General features: G+C 39.6%; 1 protein-coding gene and 2 long non-coding RNA genes across 7 annotated transcripts in view; 1 reads left to right on the forward strand and 2 right to left on the reverse strand.

Moving 5' to 3' along the window:
* The window catches only part of SUCLG2 (succinate-CoA ligase GDP-forming subunit beta), a 104,495-nt gene extending 89,688 nt beyond the window's left edge, over positions 1-14,807 (reverse strand). The window contains exon 1 of one of the 2 annotated variants that reach the window (XM_064432987.1): positions 14,653-14,807. In XM_064432987.1, the coding sequence (XP_064289057.1) occupies positions 14,653-14,736 (84 nt within the window). In that variant the 5' untranslated portion in view covers positions 14,737-14,807. Of the gene's footprint in view, positions 1-10,952; positions 11,049-14,652 lie in introns of those variants that run through there. The other variant, XM_064432986.1, reaches the window with a different exon arrangement.
* LOC135308163 (uncharacterized) lies at positions 6,926-10,929 on the reverse strand. Of its 2 annotated transcripts, none has more exons than XR_010368711.1 (2): positions 10,789-10,929; positions 6,926-8,442 (listed from the first exon to the last, which is right to left on the reverse strand). It is a non-coding gene; the product is annotated as an uncharacterized LOC135308163 (long non-coding RNA). The 2 variants fall into 2 exon arrangements; XR_010368712.1 differs by lacking the exon at positions 10,789-10,929 and adding an exon at positions 10,662-10,774.
* Positions 14,808-14,935: 128 nt separating the features above from the next.
* LOC135308164 (uncharacterized) lies at positions 14,936-25,512 on the forward strand. 3 transcript variants are annotated; one of them, XR_010368715.1, is made up of 5 exons: positions 14,936-15,535; positions 17,027-17,198; positions 19,643-19,769; positions 21,858-22,015; positions 24,266-25,512. It is a non-coding gene; the product is annotated as an uncharacterized LOC135308164 (long non-coding RNA). The 3 variants fall into 3 exon arrangements; XR_010368713.1 differs by having other exon boundaries at positions 14,936-17,198; XR_010368714.1 differs by having other exon boundaries at positions 14,936-17,096; positions 19,640-19,769.
* The last annotated feature ends 2,230 nt before the right edge of the window (positions 25,513-27,742 follow it).

Raw genomic sequence — 27,742 nt, forward strand, 5'->3', positions numbered from 1 at the left:
CTCTATTACAACTGAGGCCTCTTGGTCTTAAAAAATCAAATTTTTAAAAATTTAGTGCTATTTCACGCCTAATTCCATGTAGAACTACCTTGGCTAACCATCCACAACCAAGTATTTCACCTTATCAAGCCCAGATGTGTATATCATTTCCCTAAAAAAAGCCCTACATATAAATACTTGTTTTCTGTTGGCAAGACTCTACTTTTGTAAAATGCCAAATGATTCTAGCTTGGGGAAGAGAATCCAGTGTTAATCAACACTATTAAAGAAAACAAAACCACCACTAAGCAAATTTCTAGGATAATTGAACATCCCTTGACACACCTATATAATTTGAGCAGCTCTACTGTTTTCATTAGCATAGCTTAATGCATTTTATTGCATGACTGTTAAAAGGAAGACACACTCCAACATCCAACATTCCCTTTTCATTTACAGCATTAATGGAAGCCAGTATTAGTATCACAAAACAAAGATGGACTTTTAAAAGCACCTGGCAGTAAAGCTGGTCAAATAAATGCCCACTTCTTTCTTCTCCCTCTGCTGCTCCACAGAAGCCAAGTAGCTGTAACTGTGCTCATTGATCCTGTGCCAGTATGAAACAGCTCTAGCAACACAAATTAGCTCTGCATGAATGCAAATTATATGTCAAATATACAAAGTATCAGGTTTTATAAACTTGGACTTTATTGTAATGGTTATATTGGAAATAAGTCAATTGGGAAGAAAAACTGTGGTGTTTTTGAGGAGGTGAGATGTATTCTGTAGCTGAAATTAAAAGGAGATGTATTTAGTGTATGTGATCAAAAATAAATGCCTGTCACCAAAAAAAATCTATTTGCTTAGCCAACACATTCTACAGCATTCCAGTTTATTCAATTTGTGCACTCTGCCCTGTAATACAATTCCAAGCACATATGAAGAAAAGCAGATACACAAAGATGACAGTAACGAAAGAGCAGACCATTCATCAATGTGAGGCATAAACCTTTATTATATTTATTGACATACAGTCTCTGTAATTGACAAAGATGTAGAAGTTTCTCTCAAAAAGAAACCATCAGAAATAAACTAAACTGAATACCCTCATATAAACCACTGCAGGTATAGACACATTTTATTAGGTCATGTATTTAAAATATACCACACAGGCCACTGAAAACAAACTAAAGCACTTATTTTAGTTTGCTGCCAGGGCCCACAAAATGAGTAAGTTAACCCGACAAGAAACAAAAATTTAGCAAAATGGCACCACACAAAACAGGAGTTTATCATAAATATAGTCATAAAATGCAAAAATATGCTCTGTACGGAAAGCAAGTCTTTGAAGAAGAAAATAAACTGGAAAGAGGTAAGGCTGATGGGTTTTAAGGTGTCCCATGAGCCACACCACATATCCCTTCTCTCCAGAGATGGCCAATGCTGCAAAATTACAGAAAACGGGACAGAAAATGTCCTTCCCAACTCATGCCCTGTTGGCTGCCACAAACCAGCAATTTTCATCTTCCAAAGCAGGAGCTAGCATCCAGGTCGTGCTGTTTGAAAGCCACAGAGGAAACAGTGTTCCATGCCCATCCCAAAATGCCTGCTCTGGCTGGGATGCCATATGGCACCAGCAGCTCCAGCAGCCTCATCCAGCACTGAGCTTTATGACCAAAGCCTCAGTCTAGACCTCTGTGATATATTTATGAGGGATAAAACTGATTCTGTGAGCTAGTTTAGGAAGAAGTATTGAATATTTCCCTGACAAAATCAGTTTCCATACTTTTGTTCACAGCAGTCAGGAATTGTTCATTTTTTAGTCTGTATTAAAGCACCATAAGCAGACCAGGCCTTAAACAAGAGCATTTGGTTTTAAACCTACAGGTACAGCTCAAGACCTTTTAACATTCCATTACTTATTCCTACAAATGGGAATTCATCTTATCTGATTAAAACCCACACACAAAATCTAGTTAACAGCTATAGGCCTTTAAACTCCATATTCATCCCTGAAAATATAGCACACAAAATATCCTGAACAGTAAAATACACAGAAAAAAAAAAACCTATCACATTTCCCAGTTTTCCAAAGGCTAAGGCATTTTGATCAATAAACTGCAGGGTAATTTACTGTTTTACACCAATAAACCATATACTCAGTTTTCAGAACAAGGGAGATCTGTCCATGCAACAAAGGTTTATGAAACCTAACTTCAAATAAAATCAAAAACACACATGAAGTATGGCTCTACCTCTTTGTTCAGTAAATCTGGACTGCCTGTTCTGGTGGATAATTGCTACTATTTCTAACATCTATTACTTTTTGAAACAACATGCCTGTGTTAAATAACTAAATGGTTCACTTTATACACTCAAAATACAGAAAAAAAATAAATGGGGGCTTGCTTAAAGGAGCTCATAGTTACTATAATTATTAGTATTGCTATTGTTAAATTGTTAAAAAAATTGGACTCAAACAGTTGAGAGGGTGGCCAAGAGCTTGGAAAGCACAAATTTTAAGTATTCCAAGTTGAACTACTTCAGAGGAGTGAAACAAGCCACCACCCCTGCTCAGAAGCTCTCATTCCTGAAAATGAGACTGCTGAGACTACCTGCTCAAGAGCATTTCTTCCAAAGCAATTACTCCCATTCACGCAATTCACTGTCCAGAACAGCAACACTCCAGAAGAACTTCAAAAATCTAGTTGGAAACAATCACAGAGGTTTTTTTATTACAGTATTAGGTGTTTGTGTCACCATTTAGTTCTAGTCGATGCAATCAAAACAAGTGCTTAGTTAAATCTTGTCCAGAATACTTTCCCACAGTTCAAGGACAAGCCAATTTCTCTTGCAACACATTGCAAGATTGTTTGTAAGAGCAGCTGCTGCAAACCAGAGAGAGGAATCAGAGTGCATCACAGCAGGAAAAAAAAAAAAGATGGTGACAAACATGAAAGAAACAAAGAGGAGCTTTGTTAAACTAGTAACATGTCAATTTGAGAGAAGGAATCTATTTTAACTGAAAAGCTAAACAAGGTATATTTAGGGATCTCATCCTGTTTATTTAAGAGCAACTACTTTTCTCCTATCACCAGGCAGCACTGATTATTTTAATAAAACCTAATAAAGCAAGGATTATCAACCACAGATTACCTACCTGTAGGTAACAAAGCACACTAAACCAATTGATGCCAGCTGACATCACTCATCTCTTGAAAAACAGGCAGTCACCAATTACTAACAGAACAATAATTTGTTTGTTTAATGAATATGCTAATTTACTGAGCTCTCATTAGACAGATACACAGGCAATATCGATGAGTTCCATAAGGCATTATAAAGTATGGCTGAATTATTTCAAAACAAATTAAAGCAGAAAATATTGCACAATATTTAATGGAATAATAAAAGCCTGGTAGCAAGTGAATCCTCTGGGTGAGCCCTGTGAAAAAGGCTCAAGCTCTCAGAAGTGCATGGATCAAACTTATAAAAGTGTGAACACCCATGACCCATTCTCCATGTTTGGGTGTGTCCCTGGAGAGGCTTCATGTGCCTGAAATGCACCTGAAGGTCCTCCAATAAATACAACAGCTTTGTATTCTCTTAATTTTGTCTGGTTTTAGGTAGTTCCAACAAGGCATCAGCAGCAGTCGGTGTTTAGGTCCCTCAGCAGGGACAAGGGAGAACTTTGCTTTTCCACACAACCACCTGCAGTACCTCTGTTACTAATAAATCCCAAGTAAAAGCTGGTTCATCTGCATTTAGGGCAAAGCAACACAGCCCTGGAAACAAAAACAGCGATTAAATTTTCAATTCATAGTTCATTTTGCTTGTGTTGGGGCTGCATCTAGTTTCTCTTCTTCTCTCCTAATAATTTTAAGTTCCTAAATTAAGAAGGAAATAGAAATTGGTTTTTCACTCAAGAAAAGAATCACTACAAGCCATATCTGTCAATTTGTAATAATTTATTCATACACAATTTAAATGAGAAACAATATTAAGTTCTCCTTCAAATTTCAGTTTTACCAAAGGAGTTCTATTTCAATAATACCACAGAAATGAACAGAAGTTTCTATCAAATAAACACCTATAAAATATCCTCTACATAAGATGGCCATATAAGCCAGATTTGTGCTTTTTAAAAAGAAAATACAAAGTTAGACACAAGGGACTGCAGCAGGGAACACTTTTAGGCAGAGTAGGAAGGTCTGACATTTTTGTGTAATACAAGACAGTTCAAAGTAGCAAGATCCTGCAGAAACCAATTATAAAAAGAACAGTTTCAACCTCAACCTGAACAGCCTACCCAGAATGTTAAAATTAACCTGGGAAAGTGAATGATTTAACTAAAGAAATAAGCCTACTGGATTTGACCCCAAAGTCAAGTCATGAATCAAACTCCCTCACTCTCCCCCGATTTGCTCACTGAAGTGGGAGAACCTTCCCAAAACTCGCTCACTAGCTGAACTGCCAACTTTCCAAGGTAATTGAATCTAAAAATATGTGCCTCTAGTAAAGGTTTTTCACATTAAAAGTAAAATGCCACCATTACTGGGGGGGTTTAAACATTTCATTCACTACCTACTACCTCAAAATTAATTCATTAATAAATATATGAAATATTCATAAGGATTTACCTCTTCTACCTTTAAAACAATTTTCCTTTTTACTAAAAGATATATTAAACTGCAATGACAGATTAATCAATATTTATTAGGAAAGATATAATGATTCTTCAACATCCCTCTATTTTTGACTCAGTGCTTTCTTTCCTCTCTCAATGGTAGAATCCCTCAGCTGGGAAAGAGGAACATCAGGAGTGTGTCCATCAGTTCTGAAGTGGCTGGATGCTGGAGAGGCTTTCTTTGCTTTATTTGTCTATTTCATCAAAGCACATCTAAATTTTTAAATTAACAGCAAACAGCACAATTTTGCTGTGCTTTATCAAAGAAACAGAAGAGGATTTCAGAAGAAAGCACCCATCTCTTTCACAATTCTGAAATTTAGATTACCAACCATATAGACTGGATTAAAAAAACAGAACAGTATCTATTCATGAACCCTTTAAACATAACCATAGCAATATGCACATAAAAACCACAAAGTTTTAGAAACATCTCAGTTATGTCTTGGGTATTTCACAGTACTGGAGATGAAATGTTAAGGACAGTAAATGTATTCAGGGTGGAAGTGGGACCGAAAATCCTGACTGCACTCTTAACAAAATGTGATTATTCCCTTACCAGTTCTCCTGAATGTTCCTGCTCGCTGTCTACTGCAAGAAACCCTTTTACCTCACAGCTTCCTGAATGCCTGCCCTACTCTGACTTGATCTTGGGCTCCTCATTGTCCTTCTAGAATCTGATTGCAACTGATTGATCCCAGCTTTACCTCTGCCCTCTCCTGGACACGATGAGTGTGGTGTGATGTTCTTCCACTGCAGAGCTGAGTCAGTCATTAGCTCCAGAAAACACAAATGAAACTACACAATTCTCTTCCAATGTGCCTTTATATCTTCCAATGTGACTATATATGTACAAATTCAGCTCTCTGATTTATCCTTCCGTTTACTTCTCATGCAAGGAAGCAGACACAAGAATGAACTCGAAGCAAGTCCTCCACTCATTGCAGATTTAAAGTCTCCAGTAACGATTACACTTTATAGACTTATTTACAGCTTGCTTACACTCAGGGATTTTGACAGCTATTCTGTAAATACACTCTCCTACCCACTAAGCTCCATTGTAAACTACCAGGAACATGCACGGGGTCACACTTGAGCTCCTTCTGTCATTCTTATTCTCCTTATCTCACAAAACCAGAATCTGAGCCCACATCCTCGTGCTCTACAAGGCAGATCCTAGCAGCCACCACCTGGATGATTCTTCTGGGTCTCTGCATGTATGGGTTTTTGAGTCCTCAAAAGTAAAGGAGGAGAGGGTGGGAAGAGCGTTCTGGAAGAGTGTTCTCTTGAATAATGAGACCCTGACCTTTCTTCTCCATTTCCCACACCTTGTTCAGCAGCTGTTTCAGTCAGGCTGCTACAGACTGAGCTCCAAATAAAGCAGGACATCACCATTACCTGACAACTGCATCCTGCTGCCCACCCAGGGCATTATTCATGACTCTATTTATATGCAATCAGCAAAATAAAATTTCTGCAAATTAACTGGCAGCACCCTCATGACCCTGAGAAGTTCTGGGATGCATTTTGGTTAGTGTGGACAGGCTGCCTGAGCAGGGCTCAGCACACCCCAAGCCCTGAACCTTCACCTGAACAGCAACCCATTAGCAGTTTCCAAAAACCCTGACACAGGGCAGGTTCCTTATTCTGTGGGATTACATAAAAACTCTGGTTCAAACAACAGCTCACAAACAGGATGTCACAAAACAAAGCTGGCAGCCCAAACACCGAGCTGCCAGTCCACCCAAAGAGCCAAACAATGCCCTCTGTCCTTACTGCAGAAATTGTTGGCAAAATATTTTTTCCTTGCATTTTTAAACCAAATTTCAGCCAAATAAAAAAGGATCACTTATTGTATTGTGCCCAAGCAAGCATGAAGCTTCTACAGAAGCTTTACACCTCTGGAATCGATTTTTAGAGCCTTTGCTTAGGTAAAGGAAAAACATGAATTCCCAGATACAAGTGCTGCTTTTGTCAAAGTTCTCACCATCGAAGTTCTGCTTGGCATTAGTAATTAATTTTAGTCAAATTATGTTCATTTTGCTTATTTTGTACTGCAAAGCTTTAAGAGAAGCATACTTTCCTGACCTAAAAAGTAAGGCTTTGAAGTATCTGATGAAAATAAACTCACTACCATACACAACTGCATAATCAGTTGCAGAAAATACTGTAACACATTCCCTGCCTTGGCAAATGAAAAAAGATTGTTGGTGATATGCACAACACATTCAAAAAGTGAAATGAGCCATCTTCTGCACATAAATCAGAAATATTCTTTTATTTTAAGTATCTTGAGGGGGAATTTTTTGGTTTTGTTCTGATCATAAAAATGTTTAATTTCCTAATTTTTTTACAAGATGAAAATGATTTTTTTATGCAACTATGAAGAAATGCTCTAAATAGTAAACATAGCCAGGGAAAAAATAATTCTAAAACTACCGTACCACCAAACATGCAACAAAGTAGCCACTACCAATTTTTTCTTTCCCGCATGCAAATTCAGCTTTCTACATTGTTACAAAACTCAAAGCATATTCAATAAGATTAACAGAAACGTTTCTGCATTCATATCTCAAGTAATCATATCTATCAAAGAAGTGTTTCACGCCTACCATACCCTGGAAGAATGCTTTTTCAAGTGTTAGAAGTCACTGATATTTTAAGAAAAACACCGATAAAATGCCAATTTAGACAGTTTGAGCTCCATTTTTCATCACAGAGAAGGATATATGAAACATAATCACAGCTTTTTTGTTCCAGTTCTTTAATATTGAAGTCAAATCATGATAATTTCCATGCTACCTGACTATGTCATCACAGAATATGGCTTTGAGCACTAAGCAACATAACACTTCCAAGTAACAAAAATGCAAATACCCACGGTAGTAAAATAAAGAAATACAGAAAAGTATGTACAGAAACAGTTTCAGTGCATGCCTAAGTAATATCTGGTTTATTAAACCAGTCCAGAATGGTCTATACCAATTTCTTTCCCAGAAGCAGTAAGAAAGACTGGTACCCATTTTTTGCTTCCATCTGAATTGAAACCCTTTATTGTTAATAAGTCTTGGTTTTAATTAGACCATTTGACTTAGACCGACATGAAGCCAAACATTAAGAATATTTTTCCTTCCTTTGCTGGTAATTTCTTTATTAATATTTTTCCATTGTTTATACCTAATTATATAAATTCATTCTGCTGCCATTCTCAAATCTCAAAGCAAGTAAGGACACTACAAGAAGCATCACTTCATCAACCTCAAAGACTGTGACCTTAAAGCAGATTTCTACATTTCTGACTGTATGGAGGGAGAGAAAAGTAAACTTTAATCCAATGAAACAGCACTTCCAAGCCCAAAGGATGATGGATGATGGCATTAATCCAATGGTTAAAGAAACTGGGATTGTGCTCAGCCTTGTTTCTTGTGCCTTATTGCAGCCCATGCTGTATCTAGAAATAAATATTAGAAATAAACAACAGCCACTGTTCTTCCCTCAGCTTCTCCCCAGAGGGGGCTGCCAGGGCCCTGACCTGTTCTTGTTCCCACATGTGAGGTCCAGCAGGGTCTCCTGTTGTCAGCTCCTCACACCACTGCATTTGGAAGTTATCAGAGCTCTCCAGAAACCTCCTGGAACTCCTGATATGTGTTCCCAGCTGTGCTGCCCCTCCAGCAGGACCTGGGGGGAAGGAAGTCCTCCTCCATGAGGACAGGACCTGCTGACTGAGGCTTCCTCAGGGGTCTGCAGCTCCATCTGGTCCTTGCTGATGCAGGTGCCTGAAGCAGAAATGCACAACAGCCCTGTCAGTGAGGTTGGTGTGCCCCAAATCCTGACCCCTGGGCTCTCAGCTGGGATATCAACCCTCCCTAGATGGAGCTCCAGCACTCCGGCTGCTCTGGACTCATGTTTAATCATCTCACATCTTGGTTAAAGCAAGCTCTAAATATCTGTTCCTCTACTTCCAAAATTTATGGCTTTACTTTAGACTATTTTAATCTGAGCCATTTAACTGAAAAACAAATCTAGACTGAAACTCTGCATGAAAGAATTCAATTAAATAGATTCACTGTTTCCAATGTGTTTGGAGTGACAGAATTGAAGACGATAGAAAATTTAAGGGAAAATACATTTTTATGCCATCTTCAAACCTTAGCAAGTACTATCTTGACAATAAAAAGGATATGGCTCTTTTTAATAGGCCTTTCATCTTTAATTATCATGAATAGCTCTATGTTTTACCTATACCCATCAGTGTTATATACAATTGGCACATAGAACTCCTCCAATAATTGGAATTTCCCTGACATTTTTATACCAATACTCTGTATGAACAACTCTTTTTTTTTTACACAAGGCAGTAACTGCTTTCTTGGCTGACATGAAATTAGCAGATGTCAAATTAAACTGTCCTTTTGTCCACAGATCTTTCAGAAAAAGATATCAAAAGATGATGAAGTGTTCCATTAGTAATCTGTGTCTGGTTTTTAATTTGCAGTTTCATATTTTTCAGTCAAAAGTCTTAGACAAGCAGGCGAACCTAGCAAACATGATCAAAACTCTCGCTTAATTTTTCACTCCTCCTGACAATTCTTACAAAACTTTTGCATCTCATGAAGAATTTAGGTGGACAAGTTAAGACATCAAAGATACACTACAGTACGAGTGCTTCTCTCTCCTCCTGACACAAAGTGAGGCTGATTCTCACAGCTCACATTGCTCAGACTCCAACCCAACCCAAACTGTGATTCTACAACACAAATTAAAGACAAACAGGGCAGACAGAAATTGATCTGCCTCCAAGAACTACCCATGTGCAAGGCGAGTAAACACAAATGAATAATAATGTATCACAAAACATGCTTAAAAGTCTTTTGTTAAATGAAACAGTCTTTCAGCTAAACATCCCAATCTACATTGAAGCCCAACAGAGCTCTGAGTGCCTTGAGCTTTATGATTTTGGACTCAAAGTTTCTAAAGGCTCATATCGTCACAGAATCAAAATAAAATTTAACTCAATTTTGGGATACTGACTCTTATAGTTTAGGGAAACCCATGAGCAATTAGAAAGAGACCAGAGAGAGGACAGGAAGAAAAAACAAAACAAAACTCGCATTTATTGAATATATTTGTGCTATCAGTATAAATTGTTGACTGAAGAATTAAAAAAGATGTTCCAACAAGTAAGTGGAAAAACAGCAAGTATTTAAATTCCTTCGCAGTTAACATTTAGCCACTAATTATACAAAAACATCACCATCAGCATAATAGCACAAACAAACTACAACACCAATCTAGGGGTTTAATTTTCATTACCACATTAAAGGATAGCTTCAGCTTGTAATTCAGAATCTGTTTTAAGTCTCACTCATACAACAAAGAATTCAGCAGCACAGCAAAACTCCACTATTAAGGAATTTTTCACAACAGTCAATCTTAACTCCTATTTGTTTCATGCCCACTCCTGCTGTTATCTAGTTAAAAAAATCAATAGCTACTAATCATGGATCAATGTTTAATAACCAGTTCCAAAGCTACTGTCATATGCAGTTGGACAGACAATGTGACTTCTCTGTCCTGTGTTTTATTAAAGTGCTATGGAAGAAATAAGCTGAGTCACAGATGGTTAGAAACTGCTTTTAGAGTATTAGAGAAGGAAACTTTCTGGAGAAAATCCTCAGAGTATGTGCTCAAAGCTGTGGATGATAGTCATAGCCACAAATATGCACAGAAAAACTGGACTGGCCAAGGCAATAATGAGCTGAGCTAATCACTACAGGTGTGGCCAACAAAAATTATCACTTGAAGTTAAATGACTTTGGAACAAGTGAGTTCCCAAAACAGAAAGGGAGACAACCTCATCTCTATACATTAAATGAGGATATTACCAATTTTTGTGAAATTAACCTTCCCAACAAGAGAAAGGAAAAAATAGCAGAGAAATTAACTACTTCTAAGAAACCACTATACCCCAAATGTGTCTAAACCTTCATCTCACTTCTCTGTATTCCCAAAAGAACCTCAGCAGCTTCACACATTTCAGATAAAATCCCTGCTGGCAGTCATCAGCCAGATAGACCAAATGAAAGGTGACTTAAAAAAAAACCAAAAAAACTACCACATACACTGACATTTCCAGAGAAAAACAGGAGGAAACAATCACTCAGATAACTGTAAAGAAAACACAGTTTGTCTATTGACACTTTATCTAGTTCCTCAGGAGGCAGATCAATGAAAAAAAAAAACACTTGCTTTTGTATAAAAAAACTTCAACCAGTCCCAAACACACCCAAGGAATGTAAGGAGCCTCTGGGTAAACTGGTTGGGAGTTCAGATGGAGGGTCAGCAAGAAGGATTTATTCAGAGCCATGTTTAAAACCACAGGTGTGGCTAATTCTCCATCTAATGTCATATTCATGAAGGCTCTCCTTAGCTAATTAGCCCCATCCCCTGATTATAACTCCATGAGATAAAAAGGAAGGTAAATCAATGCAGCAAAGTGCAGCTTTTGTGCTTCAAGACAGAGCTGTGAGTATCTGTGTCAGAGCCAGACTGCTCCCAGGGTAGAAGTTCCACTAGTAGAAAACTAACTGGGGGGAAAAAATTAAAAAAAAAAAATCACAGTCTGAGGTTATATTTATGTTTTCATTTCCTTTTTCATCTCAAAATAGGATTCAATAACCATGTGTTTAATGGAACTGCCGGGGAGGAGTGGGCCAAACATCTGCTCCACTTTGGCATTTCAGTTTTGTCTAGAGTTTGAAGAGGGCTTTCCTGTCATTTAGATGAGGTGCCTGTAGAAAAAGCTGTTTGTGAAAGTCTGTAGGCTCATGTATTTCCTGCCTCTAAATGTAAAACCTTGAAAATATAGCAAAACTGCCAACCAGGAAAAGCCAAATGGGGAAGCAGTCCAAAGAAATTTTAAAGAACACCAAAGAAAACCAAGATAAAAAAGAAGAATTCAACATTAAAGCAGCTTCAGCCATTAACTGAAAAGATTTTTTCAGTAATATTTTGGGTCACATGGAGGATCAGCTACCACAGCTGATAGTTTCTTGGAAAAGGCAGAACTTTCTCTGTTCAATGTTAATGGGGTTTTACAGATATACAAGTCTAGGAACTGAGGGCATCTGCAGTGAGCAACCTTGCAGTTCCCTATTTGTAACATCTATAGATTATAGATTCCGGCAGAAATCTTGTTTAATTTCATCTTCCCCTCCTTCCTTTTGTTTTTTTCAAATATTTTCAATGCATATGGAATCTGGATGTGTTCTGGCAGGACTGAGGCCCATTTTGAAGGCTGGGATAGGGCTCACAATGCACCAACCAACCTGCTCACCCTATCAGAATACTGGAGAGTTACCTTAAACACCTTTTTTTTTTTATGATTCTGATTTAATTGTCTCTCATTTATATTCATGGCTGAATTTCACTGCATCTGAAGCTATTTTGAATACCCAGCATTCTCCCAAAGGGCCCAATCCAACTCCCATTCAAATAAACAGCCTTCAATGGAGCCCATTTGTTGCCAGCCAGCAAGATTGAATTCTGCTGCCGAGTGGTCCCCGGAGCGTTTGTCACAGCTCTTCACAAATATTGCTCCAGCAAGAGCAGGCCTGAATGCTCCTGTCCACATGCACTGCAGACAACTCAAACCTATCTTTTATCTTCTTGGAATATTTGGGCAGATTTAGAACTCCAGCAGCACAAAGAATTGAATCTACCAAGAATATAAACAGCAAAAGGAGTAAAATAAATGTTTAACACTGAAAAAAGTAAATGGAAAACAAAACGATGATAAAATAATTTCATATGATAGGATCAACTACCATTTAATCCACCCCTAAAATGAAGCTACACAGGGAAATGTGTGCAGATTACAATGACAGCATATAACCAAATTTCACAGCTACAGTTCTGAAATAATAAGAAATTTTGCAACAAAGTGGAGAAACATCACTCCAACAATAAGTCAAAAGGACTATGAGGAAAGATTCTAAATCTCACACAGGGTTACCAAAACAACAAAGTTGGAGACTGATATTTCTTGATCACATTCGCACCATATGGAAGACCCTCATCTGTGAAAGAAACACTGTGATGGGCTTTGAGGACAGGTTTTGGTGGTTTGTGCTAAATAAAGTATCAGTGGAATGTCTCATCTGAGCAACAGAATGAATGATACAAATGAGAAAAACCTTCAATGGAAGGGCTCTTACTCTCAAATCCTTTATCCTACTTTCCAGCACAGAAATCCAGACTCTGGCTGATCAACTCATTTGTAGCTTAAAGGCTGAGACAGTGGGAGATTAGGAGACTGTTTAGATGGGAATTCTATTACGCAACATTGCCAAATTGAAGACCTTTATAAAGGAAAGTGGTTTGCTTTGAAGTTAAGAACTTGATTTGTTGTTGTACAGTATCGATGTGGTTCTTGAAAATAGCTTACTTGGAAAACACAGATCTTGGGAGATGCTCTCAGTATCTGGCAGAGCGCAGAAAAAGAATAACAAAATGTGATTTATAATACAAGCTCAACGGCTCTAGTCCAAAAATAATGCACAAAAAGGGTTGGTTTTTTTTTAAAGTTGGCCACCTTGATATCCTAAGAATACTCTTTTGAGTGTCTGAGCAGATACCTAGTTATTTCACTGGGGTAATTTGCAGAGTGCCTCCATGCTTTGAGAGATGACAGAACAGACCATGAGCTCCTAATTTTCACCTATAACTCACTGCAGCACCAGATAAAGACAGGGCTGGAAACCAACCAAAGCACCTCAACCAGAATACCTCCTAGGTTCACACCATGATACCTCTTTTCAGACAATGCTCCACACTCCAGCCTTTCCAAGCCCTACAAGAACAGGGACGTTACCTCCAAATTCCTTATTGCAGGATTAGACTCACCTAAGCCTTGATGGCAGGAACACATCTTCAACCATGCAATGCATATTCCCCAAACATTGTTGTGACTGACAGCATTGCCCATCCATAGTAATGAGATTAAATCTGTGTATATACAGATAAATGTATGTATATAGATATCACTGTGTGTATATATCCACACATAAACAGTCTCCCTGTCTGTGTGTGTATACATGAAACGGACGAATGCTAAATCAACAAATCAATTGCACTGAGTTCTCTACCCAGCATTCAAATAGGAAAGTTGGGCACAAAAGAGTTCAGATTTACAACCTCCTTCAGGTTAAAAGATAAACCACACAGCCGCAGTTGTGCAACACCAGCCAAGCACCAGCAGCACCCTTTACCCCAGAGCCCTGCACCTGCAGCCAGGAGCATTCCCAGCGGAGACAACTGGACACAAACACATTTTGTTTGCTCCAGGGGCTTTGGCTTCGGGGAAAACATTTATGCTCAGGAGTGTAGACCAAAGTAAGATTCTCATGCAGTTGCTCGTGATGAAAAGGTAAAATAACAGAGTTGGCTGCCAAAGGCACGAGGGCTGTCTAGAATGTGCGTACCTTACTTTACCTCGGCATGGCTGCTGTCGAGGTGAATAATGAACTCCTGCTACACCTCAAGAGAGCCCCTGAGCCCTTCCAGGACGCTCATCTGCTCTTTCCCAGCGCTCTGCTGAGGCTCAGGACCACCGGGAAGCCTGAGCTAGGATCGATTTCCCCAGGAGAGCGCAACCAGGCATCTTCACCCCAGCGTGACCTCAGCCAGCCGCACTGAGCCAAACCAACGCGGCGCTGCCGCCCGAAACGTGCTCAGCCAGACGCTATCGCCCCGTGCACAGCGTCACCCGGCTCTGCCACTGAAATAATTCAGAGTTCTGGCAGGGCTGGGGGGAGCCCGTCCAGCCCTGAGCCAGCCCCGGCCCCGCAGGGTGGGCCCATCCTCCAGCCCGAGCATCGCAGCCAGCGGAGCACGAAGGTCCCTCCCGCCAGGGGAGGCTGCGAGCGGAGCCGCGGGGCTCGGGCGGGCACGGCGGGGCGCGGGGCCGGGCTGGCTCGCTCACTCACCGGGAATTCGGCCCGCAGGCGGGCGGATCGCAGGGCCAGGTCCCGCAGCACGGCCCCCGCCTGCCCGGCCAAGGGCGCCGCCATCTTCGCCGCTGTCCCCGCCCTGCCCCGCGCCCCGGGCGGAAGCCCCGGCGGAGGCGGAGAGGGGCCGGGCGGGGCCCCGGAGCGCCGTGAGGGGAGGCCGGGGAAGTGGGGAAGGGTGTAGGGTCTGTGAGGGAGTGTGTGTTGTCTCTCTGACCGGGAAAGGCCCGTGGAGCTGTGCCTGTTCAGCCTGGAGAAGAGAGCACCGAGAGGGGACTCCGTTAATGTGTGTAACTGTCCAAAGGTTTCTCCGGGCTCTGCTCGGTGCTCCGCAGCATGGGACAAAGAGGCGATGGACAGGAACTGATGCCCAGGAGGTTCTGCCATGAAGAACTTCCTCGCTGTGCACTGGCTGACCACGGACCGGATCGCAAGGGGAGGGTGTGGAGTCTGCCTCGCTGGGATGCTCCGGAGCTGTCTGGACACGGTGCTGTGCTCTGGATGACTCGGCTTGAGCAGGGAGGCTGGACCAGAGGAGCCGCTGTGGTCCCTTCCAGCCCTACCCATGAGAGTGTGTTTGAGATGAGCGTGCCCAGCACGGCCCGGTTTGGGGCTGGGCCCAGTGCGGTGACCAGGGCAGGAAGGGCTCGGTGGAGTGCCTGGGAGTGTGAGGTGCCAGCCTTGCACTGCTGGAGGCTGTTCCGACTTCTTTTTTCATGGCTAAAAGGTCTTTCGGTTTTTGTTAGGAAATATCAAATTAACCCAATCTAATAAACCCTAATAAGACCTCATGGGGTCCAGCTGACTTTTCATAGGCACTTTAATGTGAACTCTACAAAATACCTCTGTTCTTGTTCCACAGGTAAAACGTGTCAGTGTCAGGTTGAACATTAGGAGGAATTTTTTCACAGAAAGGGTTGTCAGGCGTTAGAATCAGCTGCCCAGGGTAGTGGTGGAGTCACCATCCCTGGAGGTTTTTAACAAAGGACTGATTTGGCCCTTGGTGCTGTGCTGTATTTGACAAGGCGGTGATCAGTCCCGGGTTGGACTTGAATATCTCAGTGCTTTGTTCCTAAATGATTCTGTGAAACCTGAGAGTTAATGCCAAACCTGAGACACCAAACTCAGGCCCTCTTGGGGGATGGAACAGAAGAGCAAAGCCCATAAACCTTTATGTCCATCACATGGACTTAAAATCTGACATGAGTTCACAGTCTGAGCAGAGGTTTCATGAAAGTGAGTCCCAGCAGCCAGACCTGTGAAGATTGTTCCATCCATCAGGAATGACTTGGGGGCTGGTGTGGATACAGGTGTACCATGTCTACAGTCTGAAGCAAAGCCAACAGTCAGAGGGCCTGGTCTTTGCTATGTGCCTCAGCTGAACATTTCCTTGTCTGTTTCTGTTGAGTGCACACTTTGGATAATCCACCTATGAGTAATAGAGAGTTAAGCAAATAGCTCACACAAATTGTCCACTTACAATCATGGTTTGAAAAAAAAATGCTGAAATTGAGTGGTGGCTGAGATACCCTTGCAATTTTACAACAGTTCATATTAAATTCACCTATATTGAAGCATGCAGAGTTAGCATTATATGGAGGCATTATTTATGCTGAACATTATTTATTCAGTGGTTTATGATGAAATAGTTGGATAAACACTTAAATCCTCATCTTCCAGTTCAGGATGTGTGTGGGAACAAAGGAAAATGCTCCTGTCAAGGCTTAGAACCTACACTCCCAAACATGTTTTTTAAAAAATCAGGACTGAACAACTCCTTTATTGGAATTTAATCAGCAAATAAATTATATGTCTAATGGAGAAAAAATCTGCAATTTCATAAAACTGAGGTGCTAGAAAAGTCTGAAATTGAACACTTTTGTCTTTGTCATGACAATTTAAGTAATGTAATATGTTTCAATAAAGAATCTGGAGATGCTATTTTTGATAGCATTGAGCAATAATGGTACCAGTATTAACCCAGGTATTGCTGTGTGCTTGTTCTTTCAGAATATTATATACTGACTTAGGTGTTATGATGGAGGAACTATAATTTCATTTTTAGTTTCATGACTGTGGTTCAGTGAGCACAGCGTTCCCTATTCATACAGACTATTATGGCTGTCTGCATTAGGTTTATATATATAGCAGGTATATAAGCTTTCAGATAATGTCTGTGAATTGCATGCAAGGCTGTCATTTAATGCTATGAGGAGCATTTTCACTGCTTAATATAAATAATGCAGAACCTGCTTTACTATATTTTTTATTGTTTAGATTTAGGGGAAAACCACTGCACACTGTGGAGTAGTCACCAAGACTTTATTTTTTTTTTTTTGTATCTCTGTTGCAGAACATACCTGACCTTTAAGGAATGAGGAGAAAAGATAGATTCATTGTCTTCACATCCAGTTTCCTTCTGTGTATGTGTGAGCCAAAGCAAATTTAGATGAAACAGGTCTCTGAAGCAATTAGAGCAAGCAAGAGCCGGATTTTTTGGATCAAGGAGTACAAGATATGTTGGTGTATGAGAGGAGGGACAAATTATGAATTATTGCTGGGGAACACGCTTCAAATGCAGGAATTTGGGAGCAGCTGAGGAGTAGTCTCAACACCATCCTCACAAATAAGGAGGGGAGGGAAGTGAAGTGCAAAATAAAAAAAAAATGAGGGAGAGGCTGGTTTCAAAGGTCGTTCCTGCTAGCCTTCCAGATATCCCTCCCTGCATTTCTCATGGATATGCAGCTTTGAGTGTGCTTCTGTTCTCTCTTCCCCAGGATATACAAAAGGCTAGATTGTAGCTAAGTTTTTCTTAGTGGTCTATTTAATGCAAAACAACCGGTAATAGTTTTGCAATTAAGTTTAAAAAAGAACATTGTGTAAAGTTTATACCTCTTTAAAAGTTATCCTTAAGGCTAAATGGTTGTTAGTGTTCAAGTGAAAACATTTAAAGACAAAAGAAATCACCTTACCACAGGTAAAGCACAATTCTAAGTGTTTTTGCAATGACATTGTATACTCATTTTCTTATCTGTGCAGATTACCTCCCAAACCACTGGGGTTTTTAATTTTATAATGTGTTGCTCTAGCTGGGTTTTGGTGGGTTGTAGTTTCATTTCAGAGTACTGGAACCAGTGGGCTGAAAGGCATCTCCTCATCTGTAATTGCCTTGTGATTGTTCTTATGTTAACTACAGAACTTGAGCTTCACATTCACATGGATTTCATAGGGAATGAGTTTATAATAAATAAGTTTATTTGAAAGACACTCCACACACAGCATCCTTGAGAATCACAAGTGAGGGTGATAAATCTACAGCAAACTCCCTGAAATAGTCCCACTGTAGGTGGCTGTGGGACAGGAAACAAGATCATAGGGTGAGTCTGACAGTGCCACTGCAGAGCATGAGTCCTGATGCTCAAGCACCTCTCAGATTGTGATGCTCTCCCAATCATTCACATATTTCTCATTCCCTTTCTCTGTTCAAATATTAAACCAAAAAGAAAAGTGTAAATGGTAAATCTACCAATGGGTGGAGGAAGGATAACAAAGGATGAAAATAACAATGTTTGGGTCTAAAAAGAAGGATGAAAATAAGGAATGGAAAATAGTGTATTAGAATTAGAAATTGCCTCTTTGGTCACCGAGTTCAGTCATTGCACACAGCCACAAAATTCCCATTCATTAGAACATTATTGCAATATACTGGAAGGTATCCTGGAAGGAAGCAGGATGGGGTGGTTTTGGCTAGGCAGGATCAAACATCCTGGTTTCTCTGTCTGCAGTGCCATGGGAGCTCTGTGTGCTGCTGGATCACCAGGCTGTGTATGTAAATATCAGTCTGCCCTTTTCATTTTCTGATTGTCTGTGCCTCTGCTTTACACAGTGGAACTTGTATGTGGCTCAGAATGAAGGAACCAAGTGAAGCCTTAGAACAGCCTTTGCATCTTCTGCTCAGTGCTGTGGGAAGCCAGGTCCTGCATTTTAACACTGTGAGATGGCTGTGACTTGAAAAGTGAAAATAAATGTCTAAAACAGGGAAAAAATTAAATAGTAACATGGAATAAAGAGAAAAAGTAGTGGAATAACCAACTTTTAAAAGATTTAGCAAGAGAGACAACACCAGGCATAGCAATAGTAACAATTATGCTCCACCTTTTTTGATATCTAACCACCTGACTGTGTAAAAAACAAAATAGAAGTGATGCATCAGTTTACAAGAGTGCTACTGCTACCTCTTGCCAGTGGCCTGCTGTATAATGAGGCAGAGGGGAGTTCAGTTTCTCAGCAGAGATAGACTGTAGGTCTATAACACTCAGCTCCAACAATGCTGAGGACCCTGATATTGAGGGTAGAAAGACGATTTTATTGAACTTCTGTCAGAGACGATACAGGACTGTGAATACAAAAAGTGTAAAGATCTGAGCTGTGGGATACAGTGAAAACATCTTTTCAGAGACTGAACCTCTTTGATAAGATGTCACTGTATCCTTACAAAAACTTTGAATTCTCTAAAAATACTGTGAACCTAAATTCAGGAAAGAAATGTCTAACAGTTAAAAAAAAAAAAAAAAAGAAAGCTAAATTTACTTGGGGGAAGGAATAGGGGTTAGAGTAGCAGCAAAACAGTGACATAATGAAAAGACAGCCTCTGTTGTGTCTGCTGAGCAACACAGTTTATTATACAGAAAAACATTCTAAAAAAGTTAGGTTTATTAAATATGAAGCAAAATCCTGACTAGATCAATAATCTTCTGTACATTTTATTTAAAAACATATTTAGCAGCAAGGCATAATATTTAGAAACATTCCTATCAGCAAGCTCTCTGGAGTGTACAGGAAAGTTCTCAGATGAAGAGTTTGCTGAGGCAGTCAAATGTGGAACCTCCACATCCACCATGCTGACTGACAGGAATCTGTGAATTCCACGTGAGCCATGCAGTAAAGCTCTTTAACTCTTCCCCAGCAGGGCTGCAGTTCCCATATGGAAGAATAAAGGCAAGATGGCACTGCCAAAAGAGAAATTGCTTGGATGTTGGTAGAAAAAGCTTTGCTTTCTGGTGTTCTGTGTGTCCTGCACCGTCATCTGTAAACAGGTGAGCATTTTCCAGGAATGAAACCTGGTTGTTGCTTGAAGGCTGTAGCTAAAAAAACATTGTTTGCCCCTACCAAAGGGAGGCTGGGCAAATCAGGAAAGCTGTAGGTGTTCCCATCCCAGCTAATCCATGTTTTAATTCACAGGTTGCAAAATACCTTGTTGCCTCAACCTGTTACAGGGTTTGAAATTGCCTATTGTAATTAATTTCCAAACCAGTAAGGTGAAAGGGCTGCTAATATGTGAGGGGTAATTTTTTCCTGATGAATTTTATGGATTGCAGAGGCAGGGAAATTGATTTTTCTGCCAAATGAAGTATTGATCTAAAAGAAGCTTACTATGCTACCTAGTTTGGGGTCATAGGGTACTATTTCTGTGGATTTTGTAGATTGCTTGCTGTGTTTTCCTATTTCAATAAAACCTTTTGTCATGGAGGCAGGTTTCACTTTCATTGCAATTGGCTGGACACCAGCAAGTGGTTCAGTGATCATGGAAGTTTATAAAAACCATAACCTTTCTGAGGAGCCTAACAAAGAAATGCAGCACTGTGTGAAAAAGCTTGTAACAAAACCTGAATGCACCACCAGAGGAAACTGAACTGCCTAAACATAAAACAGGGTGACAACAGTTACTATGGCATTTGGTGCATATGCTCACTGCTTTGTTGTCTAGACAGCACATTTGGACATTTACAAGTTTGTAAAATAAAGGAGGATTTTTTTACCTTGGCTGGTGGCAAGAGCAGTTACAGCTGATGGAGCCAGGCTGTCCCCAGTCACAACTGCAGGCAGAATTCACCACCACTGCTTTGAAAAGGTCTCAGTGCCTCTATATAAAAGTGCCAAAGTTTGTAAATTTTTTCTGGTTTTCTGATGTTGAATGGTGTCATCTCCCAGACCAGCTGTGAGAAGAAGGATAATACCTAGAAATGCAATTACACAGATGAGACTGTGCTGATTTGTTTTGTAATCTGTTTTCTTTAGAATAAAACTACCAGAAAATAGCAATCTTCCTGCACAAGGGACTGGCAAGGGGTGCTTCCAGGCTCTCTTTTGCTAGTTAATGTATCAATTACCAGCTAATGTATCAATTCTTCAAATATGTAGTCAAAATGTAAGTTCATGGAGTAGAAAAATCAGACAGTGACTTTCTGAGATCCCTTCATTACATTCAGGGAGCCTTTAGGAGCCTGATGAAAACATTAAATATAATTGACTAACAACTGATCATACCCGTGGTGAACTGTAGTTTCCTGACCATATAGCCTAAATACTTTTACAGAATTCCAACTACGTTTGCAAGCATCACCTCCCCTACACATTTTGTAAATCAGCTGCATTAGTATTTGCTCTTTGAATGGTGTTTGCAAATTTTATGGAAATTCCAAGAGAAAATGGGCAAAGAGCAAAGTCTGTATCCTCAGGGGACAGTATCTATATGAACAGATGAGTAGGAAGGGTAAAGACTCATGCTTGCCTTCTATATCTGCATTTTATCCAGTAAAAGAAGCCCATATCATTTATTGACTTCATTTCTGTAAAGCTTTCTTTAGCCTGTAAGCAGAATAACTGCAAAATATTTTGTTTATGAAGAATGTTACGACATACAGCTAACTATATTCATAAACTCTTGGAAATGGACATAGATTATCTTATCTTCAAGTCTTGTGTGTTTGCACACATATACCCTACATTTTTTTCATGGTTTGGGAAATCATAATATAAAGCTTTCTTCTATGAGTAGAGCTAGGAGGAATCAAAAATAACTTCCCCATGGCCTATTCCTTTAATAGCCTCTACAGAAGTATGTAGGAATTACCATATTTTTAATTAATATGCATTTGTTATAAAGATCAAAATGGGAATGCTTTAGCCATCAGCTTAGCTGTAGCACAGCCTAAAAAAATTCTTTTGCATTCTGCCTCACAAAGAAATTGGAATAAAATTTCTCTAAGCAACAAGTTCTAGTATCCATCTGATTTAGTAAAGTAGCATTTGCAAGCTGTTAAATATAGCACTGTCAGGTACAGCTTCTGCTTTGTATATTGTTTGTCCTTAATAAATGTGTTTTGATGATTTTGTTTCTCTAGGAACACTGGGATTGTTTTAGTGCATACAAGCAAGTTTGCAATCAAAATTCTACCCCAAGAAGCATTTTTAAGCTACCAGTCTGTGCTTCAGAAAATGCTGAATTTTTTCTTTAGAAAATGAGTGAAAACCAGTTCATTAGCAACAAGTGCCATAGGAGGTATGTGATTTGTTTTGAGAGTCATTTAAGCTCAAAATCCTGTGTACTGTAATAAAAATTCAGGGAAACAACAGAAAATCTACGTGGACAGCTGTGATGCCTTTATGTTTGAGGTAACATGCATCTTTAGTGTAGTATCCTGAGCAAATCACTATTTATTCACTTTGGATTTGGCTTCCTTGGACTTTTAATGTATGTAATGAGTGCTGAGCTATAGAGTGGAATGAATCCCTTTGTTACTCAAGGCTACATGTGCCTTACTTGATGGAATTCAGAGTAGGATTCATAACAAATAGCAGAGTTTGAAAGGATAAATACTGAGAATAACCTTCCTTATCTGTGCTGGTTTCTGGGAGCACAGTTATTAGAGAGTCTATGGCCCATGGTTCAGTTCTCTACAAAGGAGAGAACTTGACTACTAATCATCCTGCAGACATTAATGTGAGTGCATAATGGAGGAATTATTTATAACTGAAAAAATTTAAAAGAATTTTAATATTGCCAATGAATACTCCCCCAAATTCCAATGAAATTTATGTCTATGTAAGAGTTTGTGCGTGTTTCATTCAATAATTGCATCTAATATTGCCAGCAAGGGAAGAAAAACAATAATGTATGCCTGGTATGACACATGCCATGTTTCAGCTGAGAGCACGACTGTTGCCACCCTATAAAACAGAAAATTATTGCAATTAATTCATTACTTGAGAACAACAAATAACTGAGGAATTTGCAAAATACATCAGTCTTCTGTGAAGAAGAGAAGACTTTATTAGGCAGCAATTGTTATGAATTAATCACTTAGCTTTAATGCTAAGTATGATCTTGTGATACAGCATAAAAATATGAGTGCCAGTCAATAAGCAGACAATGAATAGTCTTGGGAAGGGATTCATCTCTTGCCCAGAGTTCCTGGAGAATAGCAATGACTTTTTATTTTAACCTATCATTGGAAGGAGCAGTTCAGTTCATGCTGTCTTACATCAGATGCACAGGCTTCAGCAGTGACACTGTGACTAATGCAGATTTGTCACCACTATATCCTGCGGAAATGTCTCATTCTTTTAAGGCCAGTGGAAGTCATAAGTCGAATATTTCTTGCACCATTTAAAGCACAGAAGATACATGTACATATATATGTGTGTGTCAGTACATGTGTGTGTATATATATATATATGTGCATATATAAATATATTTATTTAGTGGAGACCTTTACTGATAGAAGATTTATATTAAAATATATGCTAAATGTTATTTAAGATCCTTTTTCTGCTGGTTTCTGTGACGTTAGAAATTTTGCAATACTTTCCTTCCTAATTCCTCAGGCTTCCTCCAGTTTATTCAAAATAGTGAGGAAGTTTCAGTAGACCTAGTTTTCCAGGGATTTCTAGCCAGCATGAACAGATTAATTGCATACAGCACAGATCAAATTGCATAGAATTGTTAATGTAGCCCAGTCATGCCCTGTTGCATCTGTGCTGTCAGACTGAACAGGTCTGTCTTAATAACCTGAGAGAGGTTGAGAGAGTGAAAATCAGCTCCATAAAATTCCACCCAAATGAGAAAATCAGTCCTGAATGAACGGTGAGTACAGACCATCAGAAATCATTTTTCTTGATGAGCAGATGGAGAAATGTGTTTTTGAAGGTAGGTTGTTAAGTGTTTGAAAGGTAACTATCAGAGGTCATTTCAGCCCCAGCTGATTATCTCTTAGGCTTCAGCTAATACTAAATAGCAAGTTCATAAGGCTTATATGTACAGCTGAGGTCTGCAGAGTGAGAGGTGTTTATAAAAAGCTGAAGAAAAGAGACAAAGTCAAAAACCACAAAAAGGACCTTTAAGGACATTGTGCTTATCTGGGAACTGAAAGCCAGTTTATGTTTTTTGGCATTTTGCTCCCTTGTCTATGTGGAACCAAACCAGAAGTCCTGTTTGCAATGCAATGTTGTTTGTTTTGTGAAGAATGCTGGGTTTGTATGTCTAAAAAACTCCATCATTCTCCATGAAAATAAGATGGAGTGCAACTTAGAGGGAAAAAAGCACAAAGGAGGCAGCAGGAGAACCCAGAAATTGTCCTCCTAGCCAAAAGGCATCAGCAGCATGTCCTTATCTTTGTGATATACTTCATAGCCATGGAACAAAGATGAAGCAAAAACTCACAGAGAGATTTGATACTCAATTATTTTGTCTCATTTCTTTCCTTATCTGCCGAAGTGCACAGTAGTCACATATGACAACTGTCCTTTACAGACAAGGTTGCCATCCTGGCTTCATCCAGCTCATCCATCATTTCATGGCCACAGTGTTTCAAAGCTCTGTGGCTGCAGAGACTTCTGCCACTGCAATGACACCCGAACGAGCATCCAGTCTTAAGGCACTTCCTCTCAGTTGTTGAAGTAAGCTGAAATTTTCATCAGGGAGCTATTGCTTCTCATTTATAAAGGAAAACATCGGCTATTATGGTAATAATACAGAAAGCCTCATTAATTACAGCACACAATAAAGAATAAAGCAAGTGTAAAGAAGCCAAGCAGATGGTGCATTATAATCAGACTTTTTAAACAGTAACCTTCACAGCAGGGAATGCTGTAGGTAAGAGTGCAACTTAACTTTCATTAGAACATTTTTATTTCTATGTTTAGGACATAAGTGTATATCCAGATATGGTTTTTGCTGAAAGTTGAATTATTCTGGAAAGCCTGAGAAAAACAAAAAGCAATACAATTTCTTTCTAATTACAGAGATTATAGAATATGAAGTGGGGGAGAAGGGGAAATGCTGTAAAGTTTTTACTGATTTCTGTCATTTCTTCTGCAGTTTTGAAACATACTGTAAAGAAAAATATTTAAAAAACTTTTTAGGAAGAGACGAAAATAGGGGCAGCTGTAGCTCTCTATTTTGGGAGTGTGGAGTTGGGGAAGAGGAGGCTTAGAGAGCATTGCATAAAACTAGGAGCTTTGAGGTACCATTTTGCCCAAAGGGAGGGAAGAGGAGGGTGAGAAAATACTGCTATAGGTTAGTGGCAGTTTTAAGAGACAAACCTAGCAAAGATTCCTCCTCCCATATCCAGCATTCCTGTGTGCCCAGGAAATGAAAATGTAACCTGTCAGTTGCCCTTGCAAGTATTCAGAAAATAGCTGTAGTAGAAACCTGTAAAATATTTTATTAGATAAATGATACCCAGACATTTGTACATACCATAAAACAAGCAAAACTAAACCTATGAGGTGCAAGACTTCAATTCCCATACAATAACTTATTAGGAGGATTCCTTTTATTGAATGAAATGAATGCTAAGGAAAAGCCTCTCTCTGCTTCAGCACAGCAGTAAAGAACATTGTTCACCTCTGCTGGGTAACTGAAGTGTCCAGCCCCAGGAGCAGCAGCAGCTCAGAAAGCACTCTGTGTCCACACCTGCAGCCTCTTGGGCTGTCCAAACTCAGCCTGCATGCAAATCCCATCTGCCTTGGCTGACGCTGCAGTGGGAGCAACATCAAGCTTTTTTTTTTTTTTCCCCCAGTATCCTGTGACTTCAGCAGGATAACAGAGAGGGTAACAGGACTAACTCTGTGCTGAGAGCTGAGGAGGATCTGTGAGAGATGGAAATCTTGACTATTGGAATGGTTTGATGAAATAGCCTGAAAGCTACAGAGCCATGTTTGAGCACTTTTCTCTAAGGTTTATTCCAAACATGGGCTTTTTACTTGGAGACAGTGAGTTTGAAGTAGTAGCTGTTCAATCTCCTAATATTATTCAACCAATTAGGCTTTATTTGATTGTTCTTGAAATAATGTGTATGATGTGTAGCTGTCCACAATTCTCCTGGTCCTTTCAGCTATGAGCTTTCCATGGGTGGCACACGTATTACACTCTATTGTCAATGAAAATCTAAGATTCATGGCAATATACTGACATTCCATTTTTTTTTCTTCTTGATGTCTTCAGCATATTTTTAGTCAGGACATTGAATGGCAAGAAAGCAACAATCAAATAGTCTCTATTAAAAAAATAAAGAACATATTAAGAAAATACATTGGTATTCAAAGAACTGTTACTTGAATTCTTAACTGTACAATCAGGTGGAATTGGAGAAATTACTTCTGTTCAACTTTCTGGGTTGGCATGTTTTCAAAGTGGGCAGTAGGATTCCTTATGCTTTCTCCTATTGCAGTTCTCCTATATAAATATCAGTGTGTGGTAGCATGTACTGAAAATACTCAGAGCGTTGTTGGTTTGTGGTGATTCTTCCTAAGTCTGGAGTGATGCACTGGCCAAACCACACCTTGCTTTACAGGTCAGAATGTGAAAAGCAGCTCCTGGGATCTGCACAATTCTCCTTTGGGTACCTTTTCACTGACCTTGCCCTGCCCTCATTCCAGTTATGGGCAGCTCATGGTGGTTTTTGATACACCAGTGGTTGTGTTTATCTACTCCTTGAATGTGGCAGTAGAAAGAGACAAATCTCTATTTTTCCTTGGAGAAAATCTGCTCTTGTTAATGAGGCTTTCAGTCATCCATCTGAAGGGATATTTAGCTCATGCATTCACAAAATGCTTGTTTGCGACTGTGGCAGCTCTGAAAGTGAGGAAAGGAGCACTTTGCTGCCACCTCTCAGTGAAATGAGAAGAGAGGGAGCTTTATGTACAAAGTTTTCGACCTATTTATTTGCCTGCTTTCTTTCTGAGGGTCATTTCTATCTATTTCTTAAGGAATTGACTAAAACTTGGAGGAGACTCAGAGAAATGAAATAACATTATATTTGTTTTATGCTGGAGAAAATCAGAATGGTATTTAAATATTACCTGTTTTGGAGTTAGCACAACTGAACCTCAGTCCTGCATGGGGTAGTAAATGGAACTGAATGACTATGAGATGTAAATACATCTATTTCTAACTGATCTGGTAGGTTGAATGTGCTAAAAATAGAGTGCAGACATCAGCATGAGAGAAGAGGATGACAACAATAATAGGGGCTTGGCACTGACAAAGGCTGTAAATGGGGGAGACAGTAAACTACTGCCTTTATTAAATGGGGCAGTCCTTCCTGAGAGTGTTTGTCAATTTGCCTATTCCCTTTCTTTAAAGGATGAAAAGGGAGCAGCTGATGGATAAACAACAAACTCATTTGTTCATCAAATGTTCAAACTGAGCTACAGACTGTAGTTTCTGAGTCTGGTCCTTTTTGTTAGCACCAATATTTGGAGGAATAGTTCAATGCTTGTGCGATTACAGAAAGTTTTCTTAACACAGTACTGATGAACAATCTCATTCAATTCAAACACTGTGAGTCTGTATGCTAACACCCAGAAGAGGAGAAGTGCTGGAGTTGCTGTGGCACCTCCAGGGATTGCACCACTGCTATTGATTTTACATGAAGGCTCTGGGATGGTGCAGTGATGGACGGCAGAGTAAAACCCTGGGAGAGATGGACAGACATGATTAAGTGTTTATGGGCCAGCAGTCAGTGCCTTTTCCTATCCTCTTAGGTCCCAATCCACACATGATATGCTGTTACCACTTTTAGCTCCAGGGCTGGTCGTTAAACTCAAGCACAAGGAGCTGATATATTTAGGACCAGAGGTCTCCAGTTCATTGCTTGTTTATCACCATGCTGCAGTCTGGCATCATTACAATACTGAGGCCTAAATAAACAGAGTTCTGAATATTTAATTTGCAAAACCACTTTATTCAAATATCTTAAATCTCCAAAGTTTTCAGCTCTTTTGT

Source organism: Passer domesticus, chromosome 9, assembly GCF_036417665.1.
Source record: "Passer domesticus isolate bPasDom1 chromosome 9, bPasDom1.hap1, whole genome shotgun sequence".
Classification (NCBI taxonomy): domain Eukaryota; kingdom Metazoa; phylum Chordata; class Aves; order Passeriformes; family Passeridae; genus Passer; species Passer domesticus.